This window comes from Gymnoscopelus microlampas (genome assembly GCF_963454915.1).
Source record: "Gymnoscopelus microlampas genome assembly, chromosome: 7".
Lineage (NCBI taxonomy): Eukaryota > Metazoa > Chordata > Actinopteri > Myctophiformes > Myctophidae > Gymnoscopelus > Gymnoscopelus microlampas.
The window spans coordinates 41,207,255-41,229,252 of record NC_139944.1 but is presented as its reverse complement, the minus strand read 5'-3'; the positions used below and the strand labels follow the sequence as shown (position 1 = coordinate 41,229,252).

Below are 21,998 nucleotides of genomic sequence, written 5' to 3'. Positions count from 1 at the left end.
AAACTACAAGGATGTTCAAGGGCAAGCATTCAGCATTTTGTGTATTTTTGTGCTTGCCATACAAGCATTCTTTCTGTCTTTGTGGCACCCACAGGCAAATCACCAGGCATCAGGAGTTCAATTGAGACGAGAGTAGCTCTTTTTGCCTGGTAAGTCTCTGGCCCTCGCGGTGATTGTCAGAGATATTGTATTCTCCACTGCTCTCACTTGCCTGCCAGTGGATGCGCAAAAACAATATGTGGGCTGTCTACCGTTGCTGCCTCTCACTGTTTTTCAATCTCTAAGCCAAAAAAAGGACAGAATTAGAGGGATCTAGGCAAAGAAAAGTTATGAAGAAAAAAGTCAGAAAAAAAAACTTTCCATGCATTGTGACTGTGAATCAGCACAGGAGCACTTCTATTTGCTGTAATCACGCACACTGTCACTCACCCTGACAAGCATCTGGGGGAAGGGCCCTCTGGAGTTTTCTGGCACATTGATTGGTGGGATGACCCAGTCTCTCTTCTGTCGCCTCAACCCATTGGCGGAGGAGCTTCTCTGATGCTTTCGTTGAAACTTGATAACTCTGGGTTGAGAGTCCCAGGCCCTTGACAGCATCTCTTCAATAGTGACCTGAAAAGGAAACCAGAGCATATCAACTCCTGCTGATTTCAGCAATGAATAAGCAACAAGCTGGGCCGGTTCTAATTTTCAGACGGTTATGTTCTGGTGACAGGATGAAAGATGGAGAAATACAGTAAGTGTTATAAATTCATCTTCACCTGCAGTAAAAATTTAGCTAAAAGTACTGGGTGTCAACCTCATGACATATACTGTATCGTAGAGCCTGTCTTATGTAATGAAAGACAGCCCCATATATATATATATATATATATATATACTGTATGCATATATATATATATATATGTATATGTATATGTATATGTATATGTATATGTATATGTATAAATATATATATATATATATATATATATATATATATATATATATATATATATATATATATATACATATATATATATATACTGTATGCATATATATATATGTATATGTATATGTATATGTATATATATATATATATATATATATACACACGCACGCACGCACGCACGCACGCACGCACGCACGCACGCACGCACGCACACACACACACACACACACACACACACACACACACACACACACACACACACACACACACACACACACACACACACACACACATATTAATGAATCATTCAGAAAGTTTTGAATAATGTCATGAGGCACTTGGCAAGACGCCTGAACGTCTCCCAAGCTACAGGCTGTGTTTTATAGTCCACAAAGGTATGGTTCTTTTTTTCTGTATCATCCCAAATCACAGTCAGCCACAGGCTGACAAAAAAACAATAACAACCCATCTCCCCTGTTCAAGCTATAGGAGCAGCGTTTGGCCCCACAGTATATGTGGCACTTAACGCTGGCAGAGGCCTAGCATCAAATCAAATGGAGATTGATGAAATACCAGTTCAATAACAAAGGGTGCAGAGGAGAGCATCAGTCGCTGACCTAACAGGTTAGTCAACACAGCAGGGGTTTAGTGCAGAATTCTCATTTGCTGATCTTTGTTTATCAGGGAAAGCTTCCCTCGGCTGGTTGCAGAAAGGAGTGGTTCAGAAAAAGGTACTAAAAGTGAAGATTCGCTGTACAGCTTCAAAAGACTTATGTCCATTCTGTCATGTTAATTTCTAGCATTCATACAACTAGGTCGGTGGCTTAGCCCCAGGGCCTAGGAGGGGTCAGCCGCGTGCAATTTTTGTTAAATATAATATATATATATATATATATATATATATATATATATATATATATATTGTTTTATGATGTGGTTCATCATTATCAGACTTAATGTTATCCTTCAACTTCCCAAAATGACTGGATATACAGGTTTTGTAGCAATTTGTAGCAATTGTAGACATATTAGACCTTAATTGTTCAAGTATGTTTTAATCATGTATACCTTACTTTAGACCAATATTATTTATTTTTTTAACATTTTGTACAAAATATCTCATTTTACTGTTGTTCCTACTGCTCACCTATCCTGTTACCTTCTCATGTGCCCACTCTTCTACCCAGTAGTTTAACTAGTCATATTTGCATGGCCCTAAGTAAAAGTGGGTTTTAAAAACAAAATCAACATGCTTATTTCACATACCATGTTAGCGGTCGCTTGGCAAACAAGGAACTGTGTCAGAGCCCCCTTGCTTCTGCTTCTCACTTTTCTTGTGATTTATGTTGTTTACCATTACATCATGGATTGTAAAACTGTCACACTTTCTTTCTAGCCACCCTTGTTTTTCCCCACTAGATTCTTCTGACGTCTCTTTTGTTTTTCCTTTAGACATGACACTTCTGTTCTGAGCGGTAGTGCTGGCTACGTTAATCCATGCTTGTTTGTGTTGTGTTTTGAATAGAGGGACTCAGCCTAATATCCTATAGACAGGAAGGGCTGTCATATCTTAGCAACACTGAAAGCGATTTCTCATTGGTCGTGTCATGAGCAAATGAGCCAATGAGCTGATGGCACCAGATCCCCAAGCAGACTCTCAACTCACACCGTAAACACAGTAATGAGAGAGAGACAGGAATGGGAGCAGCCGAGCAGGACAGCGAAATTACCGTTAATTTCTCAAATAAAACCGCCCTGTGTAATTCATATTATCAAAAAATATATATGATTAAATCAAGTCTTTTTGATCGGTGGCTTTGGAGAAAACATTGGTGGCTATAGACACCAAAGCCCCCATGTAGCTCCGCCCCTGGTCCAGACAGAAATGTCACCGCTTGTGGCATCGTATATTTTTGGGCTCTATTATCTGTCTGGTATCTACCGGTACTGTATGCCATTAGGAAATTTCTCCGTAGAAAAAATGGCGAGGACAATCAACTTCCTCAGAAATATGTTGTTGTGGGTAGGTATGGCAAAACATGAAAAATGACGATGGCTTCCCATTACTATGCCATTATTTCTCTAATTGTCTAATTGTCAACAACACAATTCTGTCATTTTATGCCATTATTTCTCTAATTGTCTAATTGTCAACAACACAATTCTGTCATGCCAAGGACCTCCACAATGCATACCGGTAAGTGTCTCCATGAAAATGATAATTATTTGATTCATTAACAATTGACGTGATGACTAAATTGGGGAGAAAAAGGTGTAAACACACAAATAAATAAATAAATGGAGATAAAAGGTTTCTGTCCGACAGCAACAATATATTTGTTTTATATTTTGTTTGTGTTCTATTGTGATCTTCTTAATGATGATGTTTTAAACAAATAGAAAAAGAATGAAAGAAAATGCAACTTATTCTACATCTCACCCCATCTCACAATGTTGTTAATAAGTAAATAATAAGAGTGTGTTCTTAATCAGCTTATCTGGTGATTTAAGCGTTTAAAAAAGCTGTGTAAAGAGTGTGTGAATATTTCTGTAACCTCTATGGTGGTGTCAATTATGTAACATGACTTTGTTGCTGTAATCCATCTAATCCTACCGTTGCCTCTGCTCCACACACACATGGAGAAATGGGTTATATGCTGTTGTCATCTAAAGCCACGCATATTTTTTGGCCTGCTTTTGCCAGGTGTGCACACAAGTATACATGTACAGTACACACACAAAAATGTAATCGACATTTCCAGCCGTGCATGCAAACGCGTGGATGTAGGCTTTTGCACCTGCATGGACTCACACACACACACACACACACACACACACACACACACACACACACACACACACACACACACACACACACACACACACACACACACACACACACACACACAACACACACACACACACACACACACACACACACACACACACACACACACACTTGCCAGGCCAAACACAGGCAGGCGGGTTGGCCTATCGCTCTACACACGTGTCGCCTGGGAGAGAGACAGATTGTAAGCTAAACCTGAGAAAACAAACTGAATATTTTTCATCCTTTATTTCAATTCTGCACAGCTTAGAGGATTTGAGTACGGGAAGTGCAGTTCTGCAGTAGTAGAAGGTGAGAGGGATGGGTGAATGGACAGAGGGGAGGAGGAGGAGGGCGAGAGGCATGGGTGAATGGACAGAGGTCAGTGAGGGGGAGCAATGAGAGCAGACTTGTTTCACAGATAAGATAAACTCCCACTTCAGCACCATTCATCTGCAACACTGGCCCTATCTTCCGCCCTGTGCTATGCCTTGGCACTACCGCTACCCGTTAATTACGCACATTAACGGGTAGCGCTATCCCTAAAATTGCTATCTTGCCCACACACATGGGAAAGCGCATAGCGGATTCTAAAACCACACGCTATTCCAAATCTGTTTGGTAGAGCGCGCCTGCAATGTCGGGAGTCGGGCCGGGCGCACAACATTAAGAGGTCTCCCTCACTAGCTCCTACAGTAATTCTCAACGAATCTGGTTTTCCTATGACCAGCTCAAGTGAGAGTGTCAATTCCTTGTGTCAATTGTGTTTATATAAGATGTTAGTATATTCAAAGAAAATGATGTGTGCTGCGCAAAGCCATTCACTCCAAACCCACACACTGTTTTATTAATCCATTGCGGAGGAAATAAAGAACGCATTATAATAATATAAAATTCTCTATAATCAGTAACATGTGGGTGATACTTATGTCTATCAAATATGTTTTTATTGAAAGGCAATCAAAGGCAATCAAAGTGTGACTTTTAATTCCTTGAGTCAATAAGTTGTGTTTTTATCAGCAGTTGCCAGTTAAGCTTATCAAAGACAAATAAAATGTTGTTTGATCTGTATTATAACCACACCAGACCATTCAGTTTAATTAATCCAGAACACAAGCGATTGCTGTAATTTAAAGTTTTATATAACCAATGTGTAAGTGATAATTCTGTGTATCAAATATGATTTTATTCCAAAGCAACGTCGGACTGCCTCTTCGCTCTTCCATGGGCAGAGAGGGAGAGAGCGTAAGATAGCACTGAACATGACGGCTTGCAAAGCCTGCTTTTAAAGGCAATGGCATCTGGCACGCTTGTTTTTATTAATGTAACGCCCAAACCACACCTATGCATAATGTAACGGTAACGCAGGTGCTTTAGGGATAAGGCTGGTGTCGGAAGATAGCAACTTGGCCACAGGAACGCCCCTTGCACCCCAAATAGTGGGTAGCGCGACTTTGGCGGAAAAATAGGGCCCTCAAAGGTAGCAACTTGTAAAGAGGTGATGGTTACGTGCCAGTCCCTGGTAGATGGAATGAGCATGGAGGGAGGGGTATGCAGTGGAAATCTGGAGTTAGTTAGGTTAACTGTGAGTGTGTAAAATGAGAAAAAAAATCAAAAGTGCAAATCTCACTCACTTGGCGTTGAGCTGAGGGATGATGAAGTGCTTGTGTGACGTGGATGCCTCTGACATAAAGATTCTCTATGGTTTGGCACATCGGTATGAATATAGAATACATACTGAACGAATCCCCATCACCTTGCATAGCTCGGCAACCTTAATCCTTCCTCATTCCAATGTGTTCCTGCTGTGATAAAACCCTTATCTGAGCTCCCGGCTATCGTCAGAGCAACACATTGAGTCATGGCGCTCCGCAACTCAATGAGCCACTATTGGCCACCCAGGCCAATGCTGATGAAGGCTGGACATCTTGGCCAGTGATAATGAGGTTGAAGCCTCAGATTGATGGGCTGCACACCAAAATTCTTTAGAACATGTTGCCAAACCCAGAAATGAGAGAGAGAGAGAGAGAGAGAGAGAGAGAGAGAGAGAGAGAGAGAGAGAGAGAGAGCGAGAGAGAGAGAGAGAGAGAGAGAGAGAGAGAGAGAGAGAGAGAGAGAGAGAGAGAGAGAGAGAGAGTGAGAGAGAGAGAGAGAGAGAGAGAGAGAGAGAGAGAGAGAGGAGAGATCCTTTAATGTGAGTCTGCTCATGGATGATATGGTCACCATGGCTGCGTGTGACTGTCACTCTCTAACAGAGTGGCAGATGACGGGCTGGCATCGTGTCAGACAACGCCACTGTGACTGCTACAGAGGAGTGTAGAAAAGAAATGCTAGAACAAGCCACCAGGAAGCTAGGTGCTTAATGTACTGTGGGGGCTTTTGATTGGAGTGTGTAGTCATGTGTGCACAGTAAAATACTGTGTTCATTCAACAGTTGGCTGTTAAATACAGGTTAACAGTGATTCTTTACGACTATGAGGTGCAATGTGTGCGTGCGTGCGTGCGTGCGTGCGTGCGTGCGTGAATGCACACACATGCACAACACGTATACATGTGCGCACAGTCAGGAGTCAGTTAGTGTAAAATAAATCCCTCATGTGTTCGGGCTCCTGATACCCAAAAAAACTAGCAGGCAAGCCAGCTGGCGCCTCTCTGCTCCCAGCCAGGCTTTGCATTGCTAAGGCGTACAGTACCACAGGGCTGGAACTGATGTCTGGGGGTTATCAGTCTGACAAACAGGCAGAATAACACAATAACAGCATGTGCTCATTGCACGCTTTCCTGTTCATTGTAGATGTGAAAGCCTTTGATTCAGTTCTTGTGACATATTGTTTTCGTGTCTTTAGTGCTGCAGAGCACTATCTTTGGTAAAGAGAATGCTCTCCTATGAGAACTCCCACGGACTCTAAGGACTAGAGAAAGAACAATTGAATTTAACTTAACAAAAATAAAAGTATTTAAAATCTCATTGCCACTCTCCTCCCTTTGAGGCCTGTAGCTTTCTCTTGCGAATCTCTAACTTAATAATGCTAACCACAGTGTGTGGTCAGACCATCAACTTTCAACCTAATCAATCTTGCCCTTCAGTGAACAGCAGGTCCGCCCATACGTTCCACCATGCCACTGGTCTTTGTTCTAATCTGCCCCAAACAGGAGAGGCCGTCTGGGGGGAGAGTATGGGAAATAAATTCAAACCAAATAAGCACTAACACCTGTTCCAGCAACCGGCAGGCTTCAGTTCCACTGGTGCATAACTGATGGGCTTGCCTCTAAGCTGGCTGGGGAAGGCAAGCCAGCATGTCATGAAATCAGCATGGGAAGTGGGGCTCGGTCTGCAGTTACCGTGCGATAGTCAGAGTAAATAAACATTGTAATAAGGGCTTTAGTTGCCCTTTGCCTGATAATGTAAGGGGTAAGGGGTGAGTAAGATGCTGTTCAATTCAGCAGCTGTGGTACCAGACACCTGAAGATTGCACACTAAAATATCAACATCACAGGGATCGTGTGGATCTGGGAGCACAGTCAGCTGAGTGGGTGGAGAGGTATCGCCCAGACTATTTGACTAAATGTTCCTCAGCAAGACACTTAACCCTTAACTCCCCCTGGGTGCCTTATTAATGGCAGCCACTGCTCCTAATAAACCCTGTTTCCACTCATTTGAAATGCCTGCAGTTTGCTGGTATATTTAATTTTAGCGTCCCATGGGAACAGGCGCGGATTCCAAATGCCAGTACATTTCACCCTACAGTGCCTTGTCAGAACGCCTGGAATCAGTGGATTGTTATCCTGTCACCTGCCTGTAAAGCATCACTTTACTGGTACCATAATGACAGTGTGTAATGACATTATCTCTATGAACAAACCTTTGTTCTTTCAACAAAATGCTTCAGTAAAACAATGTTGATGTAGGAGATTCGCTGTAAAAAGCTCTTGCATGCAAACTGGTGGAGAAAAAGGGTTAAGTGTGTGCCAGTTGAGGTAGAATCGAGAGTAAGGTCAAGACATATTGGATATAATGAGCGAGCATGTCGGTTTACTGGGTGAGAGAGCCTGGGTTATAGTGAGAGAGTGTGTGTATGTGTGACAGCAGCGCTCACTACAACTGTGGTGAAATGTTTCAATGAACAAAATGCTCCCTAAGAGCAGTGTTGATGTAAAAAGTGAAAAATATATTTATTTGCACGGAGATGGAGTGTCCAACTACGTTGCGAGTTAAAGCAGCATAACTTCTTTCAGTACAGTCTTTGTGTCTTTGTGTGCGTAGGGAGTGGAGTGAGAGCAAGATAGAGAGAGAGAGAGATCTGCAACCAGAGTAGAGAGTTACAGTACATTAGCCGGTCTGCCAGCCTCCAGATGGATATTTATTGTTTCTGTTCATCCCAAATACATATTTTAGCATCCCCAAATGCCAACTCTTGTGTGCTTATAGACACCCCTTGAGCAATCATTGTACTGTACCTGTTACATTCATCTAAGACGGGAACAGTCACATGACTTAACCATTAAGGAGGGCATATTGGAACAACTCTCCCCTTTGCCGGCAATTTATGTAACTTTTTTACCCAGCAATATACTGCTGTAACAGTGAAAAAACACAGCTATAGTTATGATGGGTAAATGCTGGGAACAAATTCCACATTATGTGCAAATGTACTGTGGCAAAAAACAACAACAACAACTAAAGCGGACACAATTATTACTATTCAAAATGCATGCAAAATGTTGATTACCATGAGAGCATTGAAAGAACTATGCTCATCATTACAGGAAACTGACAAGGATGCCATACACACAGACCAAGAACATGGGGACATTAATCCATTAAGACCGAGAACGCATCTGTGTCATTTTAAGATTTATTTGGCTATTAAAAAATTGCAGATATGCAAGCTCATAGCGTGGCGCCGAGTGCGATCCTAAATCCTAACAGTATGTTGCTATATCAGTGGTGCTACAACTTTTCCATGTCAAGGACCCCCAAAATGATATGTATTTGGCCGCGGACCCCCATTTCAAAATATGTTGTTCCAGGGACCCCCCAGAAGCACAGTTGGGAGTTAAAAATGTTGCTTTAAATTAAAACACATATATATATTCAAAGATTTGCACAAATTGTCCACGATGAAAAAATAAAAGCAGATTTACAAGCTCATAGCGGGGCACTCAATGAGCTTGTATATCTGCTATTTTTTTAATAGCCAAAGAAATCTTAAAATGGCTATGCGTTGAACATGCATTCCCGGTCTTAATGGATTAATAGCAGGGTACATAGAGGGCTGAGAGCAGCTCAGCTGAGCAGATAGAGAAACCAAGACTGCAATTAGTGCAATATTACAGAGTAATTCCTCATCTCACTGTGTACAAGACAAAGAGATGAACGAGCTGGTACTGTAATTGAGCTGTCTATCTTTTAATCACTATGGGGCAAAGAGCTCATCGTTTATAACTTATTCGACTGTTGTCATGCTGATTACAGAGTGTTGAGTTGTGGTTTGGTAACACAATTATGACAACCTCTCTTCTAAAAAAAACACTATTGACTTGAGAGCAGACTTGGGGCTCGGATGACAACTGCTAACTCCTATCACGGGGCCAAACGTTTAGCAAGACTAGGTCATGTCTGGACAGTGTATGAAACGCTAGAGAGCTTTTAATTTGAAATGACTTCTGAGAACGCTGAGGATGTAATTGAAGACTTCTGTGGGCATAACCGAAGCCCCTAGATGACCTTAATAGAAAACTGTTTGCATGAAATCACTTGGAGAAACCAATGGAGAAACTCCAACCCCAATGGTGACGATAACTTCATCAGTCAGTCATTCACAAATGTTCGGATTTTAGTGCTGGCCCTGCTGTTGCGGTCCAGCCAAAAACACAGTGCGTGTGAACCCAAGAACAATCTGACATGATTTTATAATCAAGGCAACAATTATACGTGTGATAATATGTAATATGTGACAATGTTTTGCTGACAAAGCTACCAGGATATCATGAAATGTTTTTCCTTGAGTCCAGACAAAGGAAGGCAGAGACATACAGTAGGCTACTGTAGCTGTAATGACAGAGGCAGTGGAGGTAAGGGGGCGGTGTGTGTGTGTGTGTGCGTGTGCGTGTGCGTGTGCGTGTGTGTGTGTGTGTGCGCGCGTGCGTGCGTGCGTGCGTGCGTGCGTGCGTGCGTGCGTGCGTGCGTCCGTGCGTGCATGCGTGCATGTGTGTGTGCGCGCATGCACGCGTGTGCGTGTGTGTTGGGAGAAGCAGTACCAGGGACAGCGAACCACATGACCTCGTCCCATGAGCCTGTCCCTGTCTGCAGTGTTGTTTGTCTTTGTACAGTAGTAGGTCACAGAGTGGGAGGGGCCATGTCTGTACCACATGGAATAATTAACTGGTTCCTCCTTTCCTCTGTTCCCTCAAGCGAGTGAAGGAATGAATACCTGCTCTGAAAAATACACTCTGTACAAATTGTTAGGAGCACCTGTTTTCGCCTGGGAAGTAGAATGACCAGGCAAATCCATGTGAAACCTACAGTATGATCTGTTGAAGCTGTGATCACATCTGACATGAAGGGAAACCCATCTGAAGGAGAGGATTTGGTTTAAATAAGTCCTGATGCAGTTGGATCACAGATAAGTACGTCAGACGGCAGGACAGCCTGTCAGATGTTCTGGTGAGCAACACAGGCAGGAATTATGTTCCTTAGTTTCCTTCAGCAGTTCAGGCTTAACCACCCGTTGTTTTTTATGAAACTTTGCAGAATAGAGGAGGGATATGCCAAATTGGCATGCCGCATGAGCATGACCCCTCAATTTCCCCTCCAGCGTCAAGACAGATTAAATAGAAATCTGATTTATTCTAGAAACTTCAAAATCTGATTTGATTAATACTATTTGAATGTGATTAGTCAACACAGTCCACCTACTGGAAGTCAATTTTCATTTAAACTAACTTACGCAGTTGGGAAGATAAAAATCCTCTTCTGTTCTGTTCTGTTCTGAATCCTGCTTGACTCTGGCACATTTGCACATAGACTACTGGGATGTATGCTACAGAACCAAGACAGATGCCTGTTAACACATTGAGTGCCATAAACGGTCTGGACCGTTTTTGAGAAGCTATGCGTTATGTGCCATAAACGGTCCGGACCGTTTTTGGCCCATTTTTTAAAAATACATTTTTCCCACGTGGGGTGCTCTAATGAAACTTTGGTATCATCCAAGGAGTCTCTAAGAAGGAGAGGCCGGATGTAGATCCATGTCAAAAATGCTTCCGGTCGGCCGCTCCAATGTTAACTCCCTGACTAAAAGCTTAATATCTCCATTCGATCACTCTGCAATGGAGGATCGCGTTAGAAATATTATTGTTCCAAGCGTTAGTCGGGACCCTCCGCCGTCTCGCACGCACGCTTTGTTTACATGCACTTCCGCGTCGGGGCTTCTACGGCACGAAACATATCAACGTAAGTGGATGGAAGATATGCTGGCACTAGATGTACCCTATTTTAATAAACCTCTGGCACACAATGTGTTATGAGTATCTGCTGTAACCGTTTTATTGTTGATAGACTGTATTTTTGTTTTCATGGCTCATGGCTGTAGGTGAAACGGTTCATGAGCTGTGCCTGTTCAGAGTTTGCATTTTTCATTTGAGTGCTATAGCGCCACCCTTTGGCCAATGGGTGTGTGTTTTGTTTCTTGGCCGTTTGGCATAGTCTTCTACCATATTGCCAAGTTTCGTAAAAAAACGACTGCATGGTTAAATCAGAACTGCAAAAAACGGTGGAAGAAGAAGAAAACCAACAGAAACAAAAGGGTGCCTTCGCAATGAAGTGCTTGGCCCCCTAAATATGAAACAAATCCTAAGTCACCCAGAGAGGCGATGTTTTCCACTGGAACTACACTAGGTCCTTCACGAATACCAGCTGGATCAATGGACCTTTTTCAAATCGATCAGTTTACAATAATTGCACACTCAATTGGCTTAGCCATCTGAAGCACATCAATGACAGTGAATTTATGCTGCATCTTTGTCTCATTGTTTGTACCATTGCATACTTTGGATAATTTATGTCCACTATGCATCTTCTTCTGTGTGTTTAACTTTGCTAATTTCACTGGCTAATGTAACGTCCCTGTTCCCTCACACACATCAACGCATTGATGATTGATTGATTGTCAATCATAATCAAATTTACATAATGTACATCTAAACATTTCTTCTTTTAACTTAGTAAACGCAATTGATTTATTATTGCCTTCTTTACTACTGCTACAAATAAAACTTATTAACCAAATATATATATATATATAACAAGATTAATAATAATAATACTGTCTCTTGGGACGGCCAGATTGCAAGGGTGGGAGGGACCACCAACATAGCACTGGGCCTGCAGACCCCGGCCGACACTGTTGATAGTCTGTGCATATATCCATTCATAAATTATGTACCGTATTCATGCATATATTCACTGGTGATAGACTGTTGCCTGGAATGCCTTGCACGGTATGAGGAGAGTGTGAAAATCTGACATGGTGGGAGATGACCTTAAGAGGCTACAGTGGAGTCAGTGCTGTTTATACGGAGCCTTGAAAGACATGGACACTCTGCAGCGCAGCAGGAAAAGGCCCTGGATGGCCTCTACACGAGAGTGCTACTAATGGCACTTGATGGCACATGGGTGGACCACTTCAGACACCTCTACGGAGGCCTTCCCGCAGCTATTAGACTATGTCAGAGAGAGAAGGATGAGGCTGGCAGCAGGGCACTGTGTCAGGCACCCAGAACTGGCAGCGAGTAAACTGACACTGTGGGAGCCAACCCAAGGCGCACCACGTACGGAGACACACTGCAGCACTTCTGTGCATTTTTAATCCTTTAAGACCGGGAACGCATCTGTGACATTTTAAGATTTATTTAGCTACAAGCTCATAGCACGGCACAGAGTGCCACGCTATGAGCTTGTAGATCTGTTATTTTTGGAAAAATCGTGAAAAATGTGTGCAAATCTTTGAATATATATATATGTTTTAACGCGAACATTTTTAACTCCGATCTGTGCTTCTGGGGGGAAAACATTTTTTTCAAGGACCGCCAACTTCTACTATTTCCGCACCCCTCTTCTTGTTGACCTCTGTAGCATATATTTCCTTAATTTCATTTTCTGTGGCTACTGTAAATGTAGCAATTCCTATTACTTACAGCTGTTCTACAGGGCATAACAGCAATTTCTCCAATAAGAAATCACATACTGTATGGACAAAAGTTCCATGGCAAAAGAGCTACAGTGCAGTATTAGCATCTGAATGTGAAGACTATTAAATAGAAAAGAAAATGTGTAACCGTTTTTTGAATTTCCATGTGATTGCTGCACAACACAATTACTTCTTGTTCAATTATTGAATGTTTCTCTAGCTCCTACGATGTGAGGAACATAATTACACGCTGCCAACACATCACCTGGTTCTCACAGCCTCCGCCGGAGAGGAACATTAGCTCAATCAATGTCAATTATTTCACGGTCTCCATTATTGCACTGCAAGGAGTGGGCAGAATTTTAATCCCAGCTCAGCTACACGAATCCTGTTTTTTCATGATTAGAAACATGAGTTTCCATAACCATAGCCCATAATGGCTCCCAACTAGTTATAGAACAAGACTCAGGGCCCTATAGGTGGGAAACTAGCATGAAGCACAGTCAACAGGGTGGCGGCTGGGGCGTCATGGTGGACTTTTGGTATTTCGCGGACTGGAGAAGGGAAATGGGGAGGTGGGTTGGATATCGGTGGGTGTGTTGCAGGTGGATTTAATCATGACCAATCAAATGATAGCTTTTCATTACATGTAAGAGCAGTGCACTGTGATCAGCACAGGGCAGGGTGTTCTGGTAATTTCGACACTGTCACAGAAGAAATTTAATTTATCCCAAGAGCAGGCAGGCTGATGTCCTTGTGTTGGAGGAGGTGCAGAGTTGTCAACATGAATACAGCCAAGTCCAATTTATCTTCGCCTTTATTAACAAAGGCGAATATAATGTATGCATGAAATGTATGCGTACAGACACAAAAAGAATGACTGTTCTGCAGACCTCCTAGGCAAGAAATGCTTTGGGTTCTATTTTTAGATAGCTTGTCCAACTTCTGGCCTAAGGGTGGCGCTAGAGGAAAAGCCATGGAGTGACCTAAATTAGTACGGTTCATCCTTAACCATTAAGGATGAACCACAGCAAATCCCATGGCAATCAAGAAGTCGTTTTTGAGATGTGTTGGACGGACGCACAGACATTGCTATGGAAGGCATGCGGCATGCCACAAAAAATTATGATAGGACTGTCCCGCTGCACTAGGTGAATCAATCAAGTTTGATTGATTGATTGATTGATTGAATACTTTATTAGTCAGAAATGTAAACAGTACGAGGTACAGTCAGACATTTAGGCTAAAAGGATAACACAAAAAAAGTCCTGGGGACTTGTTTCCAATGTGGTCTATTCCTGTGTATTCAATTCATCAACAAAGCATAAAAATAACACACAAATACATGTGTGTTTTGTAGTTACTGTTAGTTAGTTCTCTGCGAAATAATAGTGGCTTGATTGCTGATAGACCTACAGTATGTCACAGTTGTAATACTGTACATAGTATTACATACTGTACATAGTATTACATACTGTAGTATGTAATACATAGTATGACTCTTTGTGTCATGGACCATGGTAATGTAGTCTTCTAAAGCTTTAAACAGGACACAATAGAGAATATACACAGAATATAGTCAGCTTCTATAATAACACTTCCTCCAAATAGCTAGTATATGTACAGTACTATAAGTGTGTGTGTGTGTGTGTGTGTGTGTGTGTGTGTGTGTGTGTGTGTGTGTGTGTGTGTGTGTGTGTGTGTGTGTGTGTGTGTGTGTGTGTGTGTGTGTGTGTGTGTGTGTGTGTGTGTGCGCGCGCGTGTGTGCGCTGTCTGTACCTGAGTCAGAGGTATGGAAGGAGGGTGTCCAGCCAGTGCAAGCTTAACAGTGGTCTCCCAGATATGTGGGTCGTGGAGCCCCTGAGCCGTCACCATGAACTGGACCGGTTCCGACAGATTAGCCACTTCCTGCTCGGCGTACACAGAGCCATCTTGCCGCACACTGAAGTTAGGGTCACTGGTCACGAAGCCCACCTCCCTGTTGTGCTGGCAGTCCTCAAACCTCACTATAGACAAAACAGGCAGAGAAACACAGAGAGGTTTGAACCCTTCACATTCTGGCTCCCCCCAAAAATCGCCACACAAATCGGAATAGGAACCATCATGATTCATGACATGTGTTGGCAGGGACGTGCACAGATAGACTCTAGGTGGAGCTAAAGCACCTGCCCTTTGCCCTCTTGACCAGAAGTGCCCTTTTTTTTCCAGTTTACAGCAGGGGTCTTCAACAGGGGGTCCGGGACCCCTAGGGGGTCCTCAGAGTTACTACAGGGGGTCCGCCAATTCTTTATGTGATATGATTTTTCTTTTTACCATAACCACTCGAAACCTAGCATCCCTTTTCTGAGGAGAACTTTAGCCAAAAATAGCAGATCTACAAGCCCACAACGCCTCGCGCTGCGAGGCGTTGTGGGCTTGTAGATCGGCTATTTTTGGCAAAGAGGTATAGGTGTAGAGGGAAAAAAGAGCAGGCCAATTCAACAAAAAAAAGTATAATTTACTTGAGCACCTGCCCCTCAAAATGTCTGTGCACGCCACTGGGAACTATCATGAGTGTTGGTCTCACATTTTCCGTCTCCCATTTCTCCATGTCTTCCTGTCTCTTATTTCTCCTCTCTCCTCTCTCTCATTTCTCCCGTAACAGTAATATCCTCAGTGTTTTTACAAAAGGTAAAAATGTACAACAGCCCCATTTGCTTCGTGGAACGGCCATGCCGGCCGACATCATGCACACTTATCAGTTGATGATATGTCACTTTTGTCAGCAGTGGTTTGAAGAAAAATAAATTACTCTTGACTTTCTCCCGTCGCCTGATATTTCAGCCAATACACCTTTACGAAATGTCCTTTTGCATGTCACTCCTTTCTCAAACTAGCTGGATGTCAGAATATCAAATAAATCCAAATAGCATTTCTCCTGGCTTCAGGGAGAGAGGGGGATCTGAAACACATTAGGCAGACTGACTGTGGAACATTTTCTTCGCCTCAACCAAGTTTCCCTGCTGTGCTGTCAGGCACGCGAAAAACAATCCTAAATGACATTTGGAGACTTCCGCCCGAATGCAACGACTGGGGGAAACACATAAAGTGTATTGCTCACAGGCACGCACATATGCACACACAAGTTGCTCCCTGCTTCCAGTCTAATGTATGTTTTTGTATGAAGAACACGGAGGAAGGGGGAGGGGGGGGGGCGGGGTAGTAAGAATCAAACACACTATGATAAGACCTCACAGGCAGAGATAGAGCAAGGAGGAGGGAGCAAAGAGAGAGAGAGAGAGAGAGAGAGAGAGAGAGAGAGAGAGAGAGAAAATGTGGTCTATAGAGCAAATAGTACAACAGCTGAAATGACAGATGACAAGAATATACCATTAAAGCACATGGAGCACCGGTGAGGCCGACAGCAACATGAACAGAGCGATTGAATAAAGCCTTCCATTCCATTGTCAACATCCATTAATGCCCATTGCTTTCCATGTTATAAAAGTCTGTAAAAAATGAATATGGTTGAACGAACGGACCGTGACGTCACCCATTTAGTGTCTACAGACAAAGCCTCTAGTTCAGCGAAAAATGGCTGCGAGTGCAACCGTACCCACTGTGCTATTATTGGTTTGAAGGGGAGCAAGGAGTAGGTCTTCATTCAGTAGATCCCAATCACAAGCCCCAAAATCATTCCCTGCTTTATCATCAATTTGAAAATGAACCATAATATGGGACCATAATTTACAAAAATGCATATTATGCTGTGTGAAAGAAGACTTGAAACTATAGCGATTGAAAATATAGTCTTTATGAAAAGGTTTTTTTAAGGTAATAAAACCAAGTGTAAAGTCAGTTGAAGTTCCCATTGACTTCAATGGAATTTGATTGAACAGTTTGCAAAAAGTAGAGGTACAGTCATACAATAATGCTAAAAAGATAACACAAAAAGCCCTGAGGGCTTGTTTCCATTGTGGTCCTACAACATGTATTCAATTCATCAAGACATAAAGACATACAATACTATACAAGAAATAATCAATGAGCAGTAAAAGTATATTTACAGGAAAACTGTGGGGGGTCATTTATTTTGGCTAGCTATGAGACCTGTCTAGGTACAGTTGCAAATTGCAGACAGATGCTCTTTTATGGCGTTTTTTGGGAATCACACTTTTTGATGGGTGGTAGGGCATTCCATATTTTGGTGGTATTTTGGTGAAATTACATTTATTTTGCAGCTGGAGGAGGTGAATCAGTGCCAGCTGCAACTGCAGCGTTTTCATTACTTCCACATTGGCTTCATTTTCAAGAGCAAAATCTTTCCGCCTGATAATGCATGCAAATGAACGCTGACAACCAACAAATGTGATTTTTATCATTATCTTTACATACCTAGCATGCATGGGGGGAAAAAAGTACACACACACACACACACACACACACACACACACACACGCACACACGCACACACACACACACACACACACACACACACACACACACACACACACACACACACACACACACACACACACACACACACACACACACACACACACACACACACACACCCCAACCCATTCCAACTTATCCCTAATCTCCCTCCTCCCCCAAGTTACAAAGCATGTGCTCTGATCTTATCTTTCACTCACACTCTTGGTGCTGATAACAAGACAAATTGATTTCCTAAATCACCTGGGGAACAGATCGGCTGTTATGAACAGCGGCAGTGCAATTTTTCACAAATCCGGTGTGAAGAATTCTGCACGGCAAGCTTTTTATCAAACCATCTATTCAATTTATCGCCCAGCATCCTGTCAAAGGCAGCTCCAAAACAACAGACTAATAAAGCATGATATCTTTTTAGACGCTGCAACCCGGCTTCCCACAAATGAAGCGTGCCGTTTCAACTCCACAATTGCACGGTGGTTAAATGGCAAGAAAGGCAAATGTGACCTGCATGACAATATGTGCATCTATCTACAAGATCTACTTAACCCATTGAGACCTGAAGCCGATTCTACATGTCTCCTAAATCCCAACAGTTTTCTGAAAAACGTATGTTTCTATATCAGTGGTGCTCAATCTTTTTCACGTCAAGGACCCCCAAAATGATATGTATTTGGCCGCGGACCCCCATCAAAATATTAATATTTTGTTCCAGGGACCCCCAGAAGCAAAGATTTGAGTTACAAATGTTCGCTTTAAAAATATATATATTCAAAGATTTGCACACATTTTCATAATTTTTCAAAAATAGCAGATCTACAAGCTCGTAGCGCGGCACTCGGTGCCGCGCTATGAGCTTGTAGATCTGCTATTTTTGAATAGCCCAAAGTGTAAAATAATGCTTTTTAGCTCAAATCTAAAAATGACACAGTTCCAGGTCTCAATGCAAATTGTTAAATGTTCTTCTTTCTTGTTTTTTTTTTTAGAATATTTCAATCATCATTTATCAGTAGGTGACTTAATAGGGGGGGGGGTGACATTGTAGGTTGCAGAGCTGCTTTCGACCGTCCACAGACAAATTGTCTTGGAAGCTGAGTACCAGCATGCATTATGCAAATGAGCTGAATGGCTTTGAACTTGTGGAGGCTAATTGTTGTCACTTAGGCAGGTCCCCTGTGGAGCAGCCAAAAGAGCAATAAGGCTTAGGGACACGCGTGTCTCTCCATGTGTGCATTCGTGAGTGTTTGCTCTAGTTTTGTGTCCTAGGTATCCGATTTGTGTATGTTTGCCCTCAGCCTCCGTGTGTGTATACTGTATATTTCAACAACACCAATGGGGTGCTACCCAGGGAGCGCCTGAATCCACTTCCTTGAGTGTTGCGGTGACAGCAGGGCATTTGGCATGGGAATGCTTGTGCGCGCGCACACACACGCACGCACGCACGCACGCACGCACGCACGCACGCACGCACGCACACACACACACACACACACACACACACACACACACACACACACACACACACACACACACACACACACACACACACACACACACACACACACACACACACACACACACACACACACCCTGTGAGGCGTTGCCATGGCACTGTAGAGTAGAACGGTTTGACAAGGCTCTTTAATTCTCTCTGTGGGCACGGTACCAGCTCACAGTGTTTACCAACCCCCTCCTACTGCTACGCGTGGAAGGGGGGGGGGGGCGTTTTTCATAGAAAATACATTTCATGACAAACCCGTGTTTCATGACACACTCGCTGTTGGGAGATAATTAATAATCAAAGCACTTCGATATCCCTTTGAAATACAGCTCATACAATACCATTCAATTCTGACAAAATAATCTCACGCATTGGATACCAATCGGGCGGCACTGTGATTTGATCTACCAAGCTGTGAGAGGGAGACAAGGGTGGCAGCGAAACAATGTGATAGGGGAGAATGTATGTGTGATTGTGTGGTTGTGTGGTTGTGTGTGTGTGTGTGTGTGTGTGTGTGTGTGTGTGTGTGTGTGTGTGTGTGTGTGTGTGTGTGTGTGTGTGTGTGTGTGTGTGTGTGTGTGTGTGTGATTATGTGTGAGAGAGGCAGAGAGAGCGTGCGAGCGAGAGATAAAGATGGAGACATAGAGTGTTGGCAGGCAGAGAGATAGATGAGATGGATGAAAAGATGGAGATAGGCAGACATGTTTAGCAGTAAGCAGGCAAACCCAGACACACCTGTCTGACCCCTGGCAAGGGTGTGAATTGAGCTGTTGGTATACCATGGTTCAGAGCCCTCCCTAGCGTCACTCTTCAGAGGGAATGAAGACAAGTTTTCGGCGTGCTTGCTTTCTCTGCTGACAGGCCTGAAGGTCAGTAAACCCAGAGCTCCCCACACCACTGCACAGTCCTTTATTAAAACACACACACACACACACACACACACATGCACACACACTCAGTCCCCCCAGGTTCAATCAATGCTGCCTCCGGCCTCACTTCATCACCTGGCCAGCTTATCTGGGACACTGTGATTGAATTTAGAAGAGAGACTTGAGGGCCAGTCTTAAGGGATATTGCCGTTGCCTCCATGCAGCAATCAATAGCATTAGTTCTACATTGCACAGCATGTACAGTATGGCTTTTATAAACAGCAACTTCACTTCACAGTACTCTGTAGCTATATATGCACTAGGATGTTTTTGTTTGAAAACTCATACCTTTTGCTACATTTGCACCTATCATCAACACTATTTAGTGTTTTTGACACCCTAAACCGAAACAGGTCCTGTTTTTGGGGCGGTGTAACCGCCCCCTATAAGTGAGTTTTGGACACTGACCAATCCTGCACCGTGATTGGCCAATAGTCTCCAACGCAGTCTACACCCCTAACCCTTCCACAGTCAATGCAAATCTATACTTTTGCAAAGTCAGCCAATCACATTACAGCTAGTGTCATCACCACTAGCTGTAATGTGATTGGCTGACTTTGCAAATGCAGGACTGTGATTGGCTAGCGAAACACATGACACATGTGCAGCCCTATGAATAGCAGCATGGACTTAAAAAAAAGGCATTCAGCCTTTTTTTTAAGTGAGTCATGTTGTGATGACCACACACCGCCCACTTCACACTGGGTGTGATTTTTCTTTTACCGGCAGAAAAACTGTTATTCAATCTGTCATAATGTCTGTGTTTGACTATGGTGATGTGCTGTACATGCATGCTTCAATCTCCACACTTAAGCCTCTTGAAGCAGTCTACCACAGTGCCCTACGTTTTATCACTGGTGATGATTATCTCACCCATCACTGTATTTTATATGATAAAGTGGGTTGGCCATCTCTCACAGTACGTAGAGAGCAACATTGTATTTTATTTATTTATAAGGCCTTGTGTGGTGAGCTTCCTTTGTACACACAGAAAAATAACGGTTCCATCTGGAACCAAAAATGGTTCTTCAGAGTGATTCCATAGAAGAACCATTTTTGGTTCCAGAAAGAACCTTTTACACTAAGGTTCTTTAAAGAACCATTTATTCGAATGGTTCAATAAGGAACCATTAAAGGTGCATTAAAGAACCATCAAAAAATGGTTCTTTGAGGAACCGTTTGTGGTTCCTCAAAGAACCATGTAAAAAAAATGGTTCTCTGAAGAACCTTTTCTAAAGTGGTTCTTTGAGGATCCAATTGGTTCAATAAAGAACCGTTTTATAATGGTTCTTCAGAAAAAAAAGGTTCTTTGGATAATAAATGTTTCATTACACATTAAAATATATTAGATTTACTGGAAAAGATGGACACAAGATTTTATAATTTGAATTTATTAATAAATAAGCCCACATATCTCCATATTTGAACATTAAACATGAACTTAAGACATTTAGATTTAAATCTTTAGAAACTTTTTAGAAAAATAAATACAAATAAAAACACAATAAATTGATTTTAGTATTTAGTGAGGACATTTGGATGTAAAACTACAGTAGAAATAAATTAAATAAATATAATCACAAATACATAAATACCGTAAATAGATTCACAATGACAATTCAATTTCAAATTTTGTATGCCCACTTCTTTGTGTCATCACTTCCAATTGCACTTATTTATCCTGTATGAGACCCCCTGTTACTGAACAAGCAATGATTACTTTAATATTTAACAAAACAATATCACTTTCACCTTCAAACTGTTTTCTTCTCTTTGTGGGAGGGGTAGTAGGGCTGCAAACCATTCGTTTTGGCCACACACAAGCGAATCATTATTGTTCAGAGTTCACAGGATAGGCTACTAAAACACTCTGTAGCTTCATCACACCTCTCTCTCTCTCTCTCTCTCTCTCTCTCTCTCTCTCTCTCTCTCTCTCTCTCTCTCTCTCTCTCTCTTCCCCCCCCCCCCAAATACCTGACCCCACCACTCCACCATGCTCTCTCCCTCCTTGAACGTGGACAGGCTCAGATCTGTGTTGTACCGTGTGAGCTCTTTGTGGATGTCTCCATCAGCTGGTAAGAGGTGGCCCAGCATTCCACCTAACTTCTTCAGCTGGATGGCTGCCTGTGAATGGCCTCTCATTAGTGGGTCCAGAGCAGACAGCCTCAGTGTCTGGCTGGCCAAGGGG

The 21,998-nt window shown here is 42.6% G+C and overlaps 1 protein-coding gene across 2 annotated transcripts in view; it reads right to left on the bottom strand.

Annotated features, from left to right (window-relative positions):
• Positions 1 to 21,998, bottom strand: part of cdh4 (cadherin 4, type 1, R-cadherin (retinal)) — a 252,407-nt gene that overhangs the window by 92,929 nt on the left and 137,480 nt on the right. For both annotated transcript variants that reach the window (XM_084063062.1, XM_084063063.1), the window contains exons 4-5: positions 14,729 to 14,955; positions 430 to 612 (exon numbers count right to left, since the gene is read on the bottom strand). In XM_084063062.1, the coding sequence (XP_083919188.1) occupies positions 430 to 612; positions 14,729 to 14,955 (410 nt within the window). The remainder of the gene's footprint in view (positions 1 to 429; positions 613 to 14,728; positions 14,956 to 21,998) is intronic.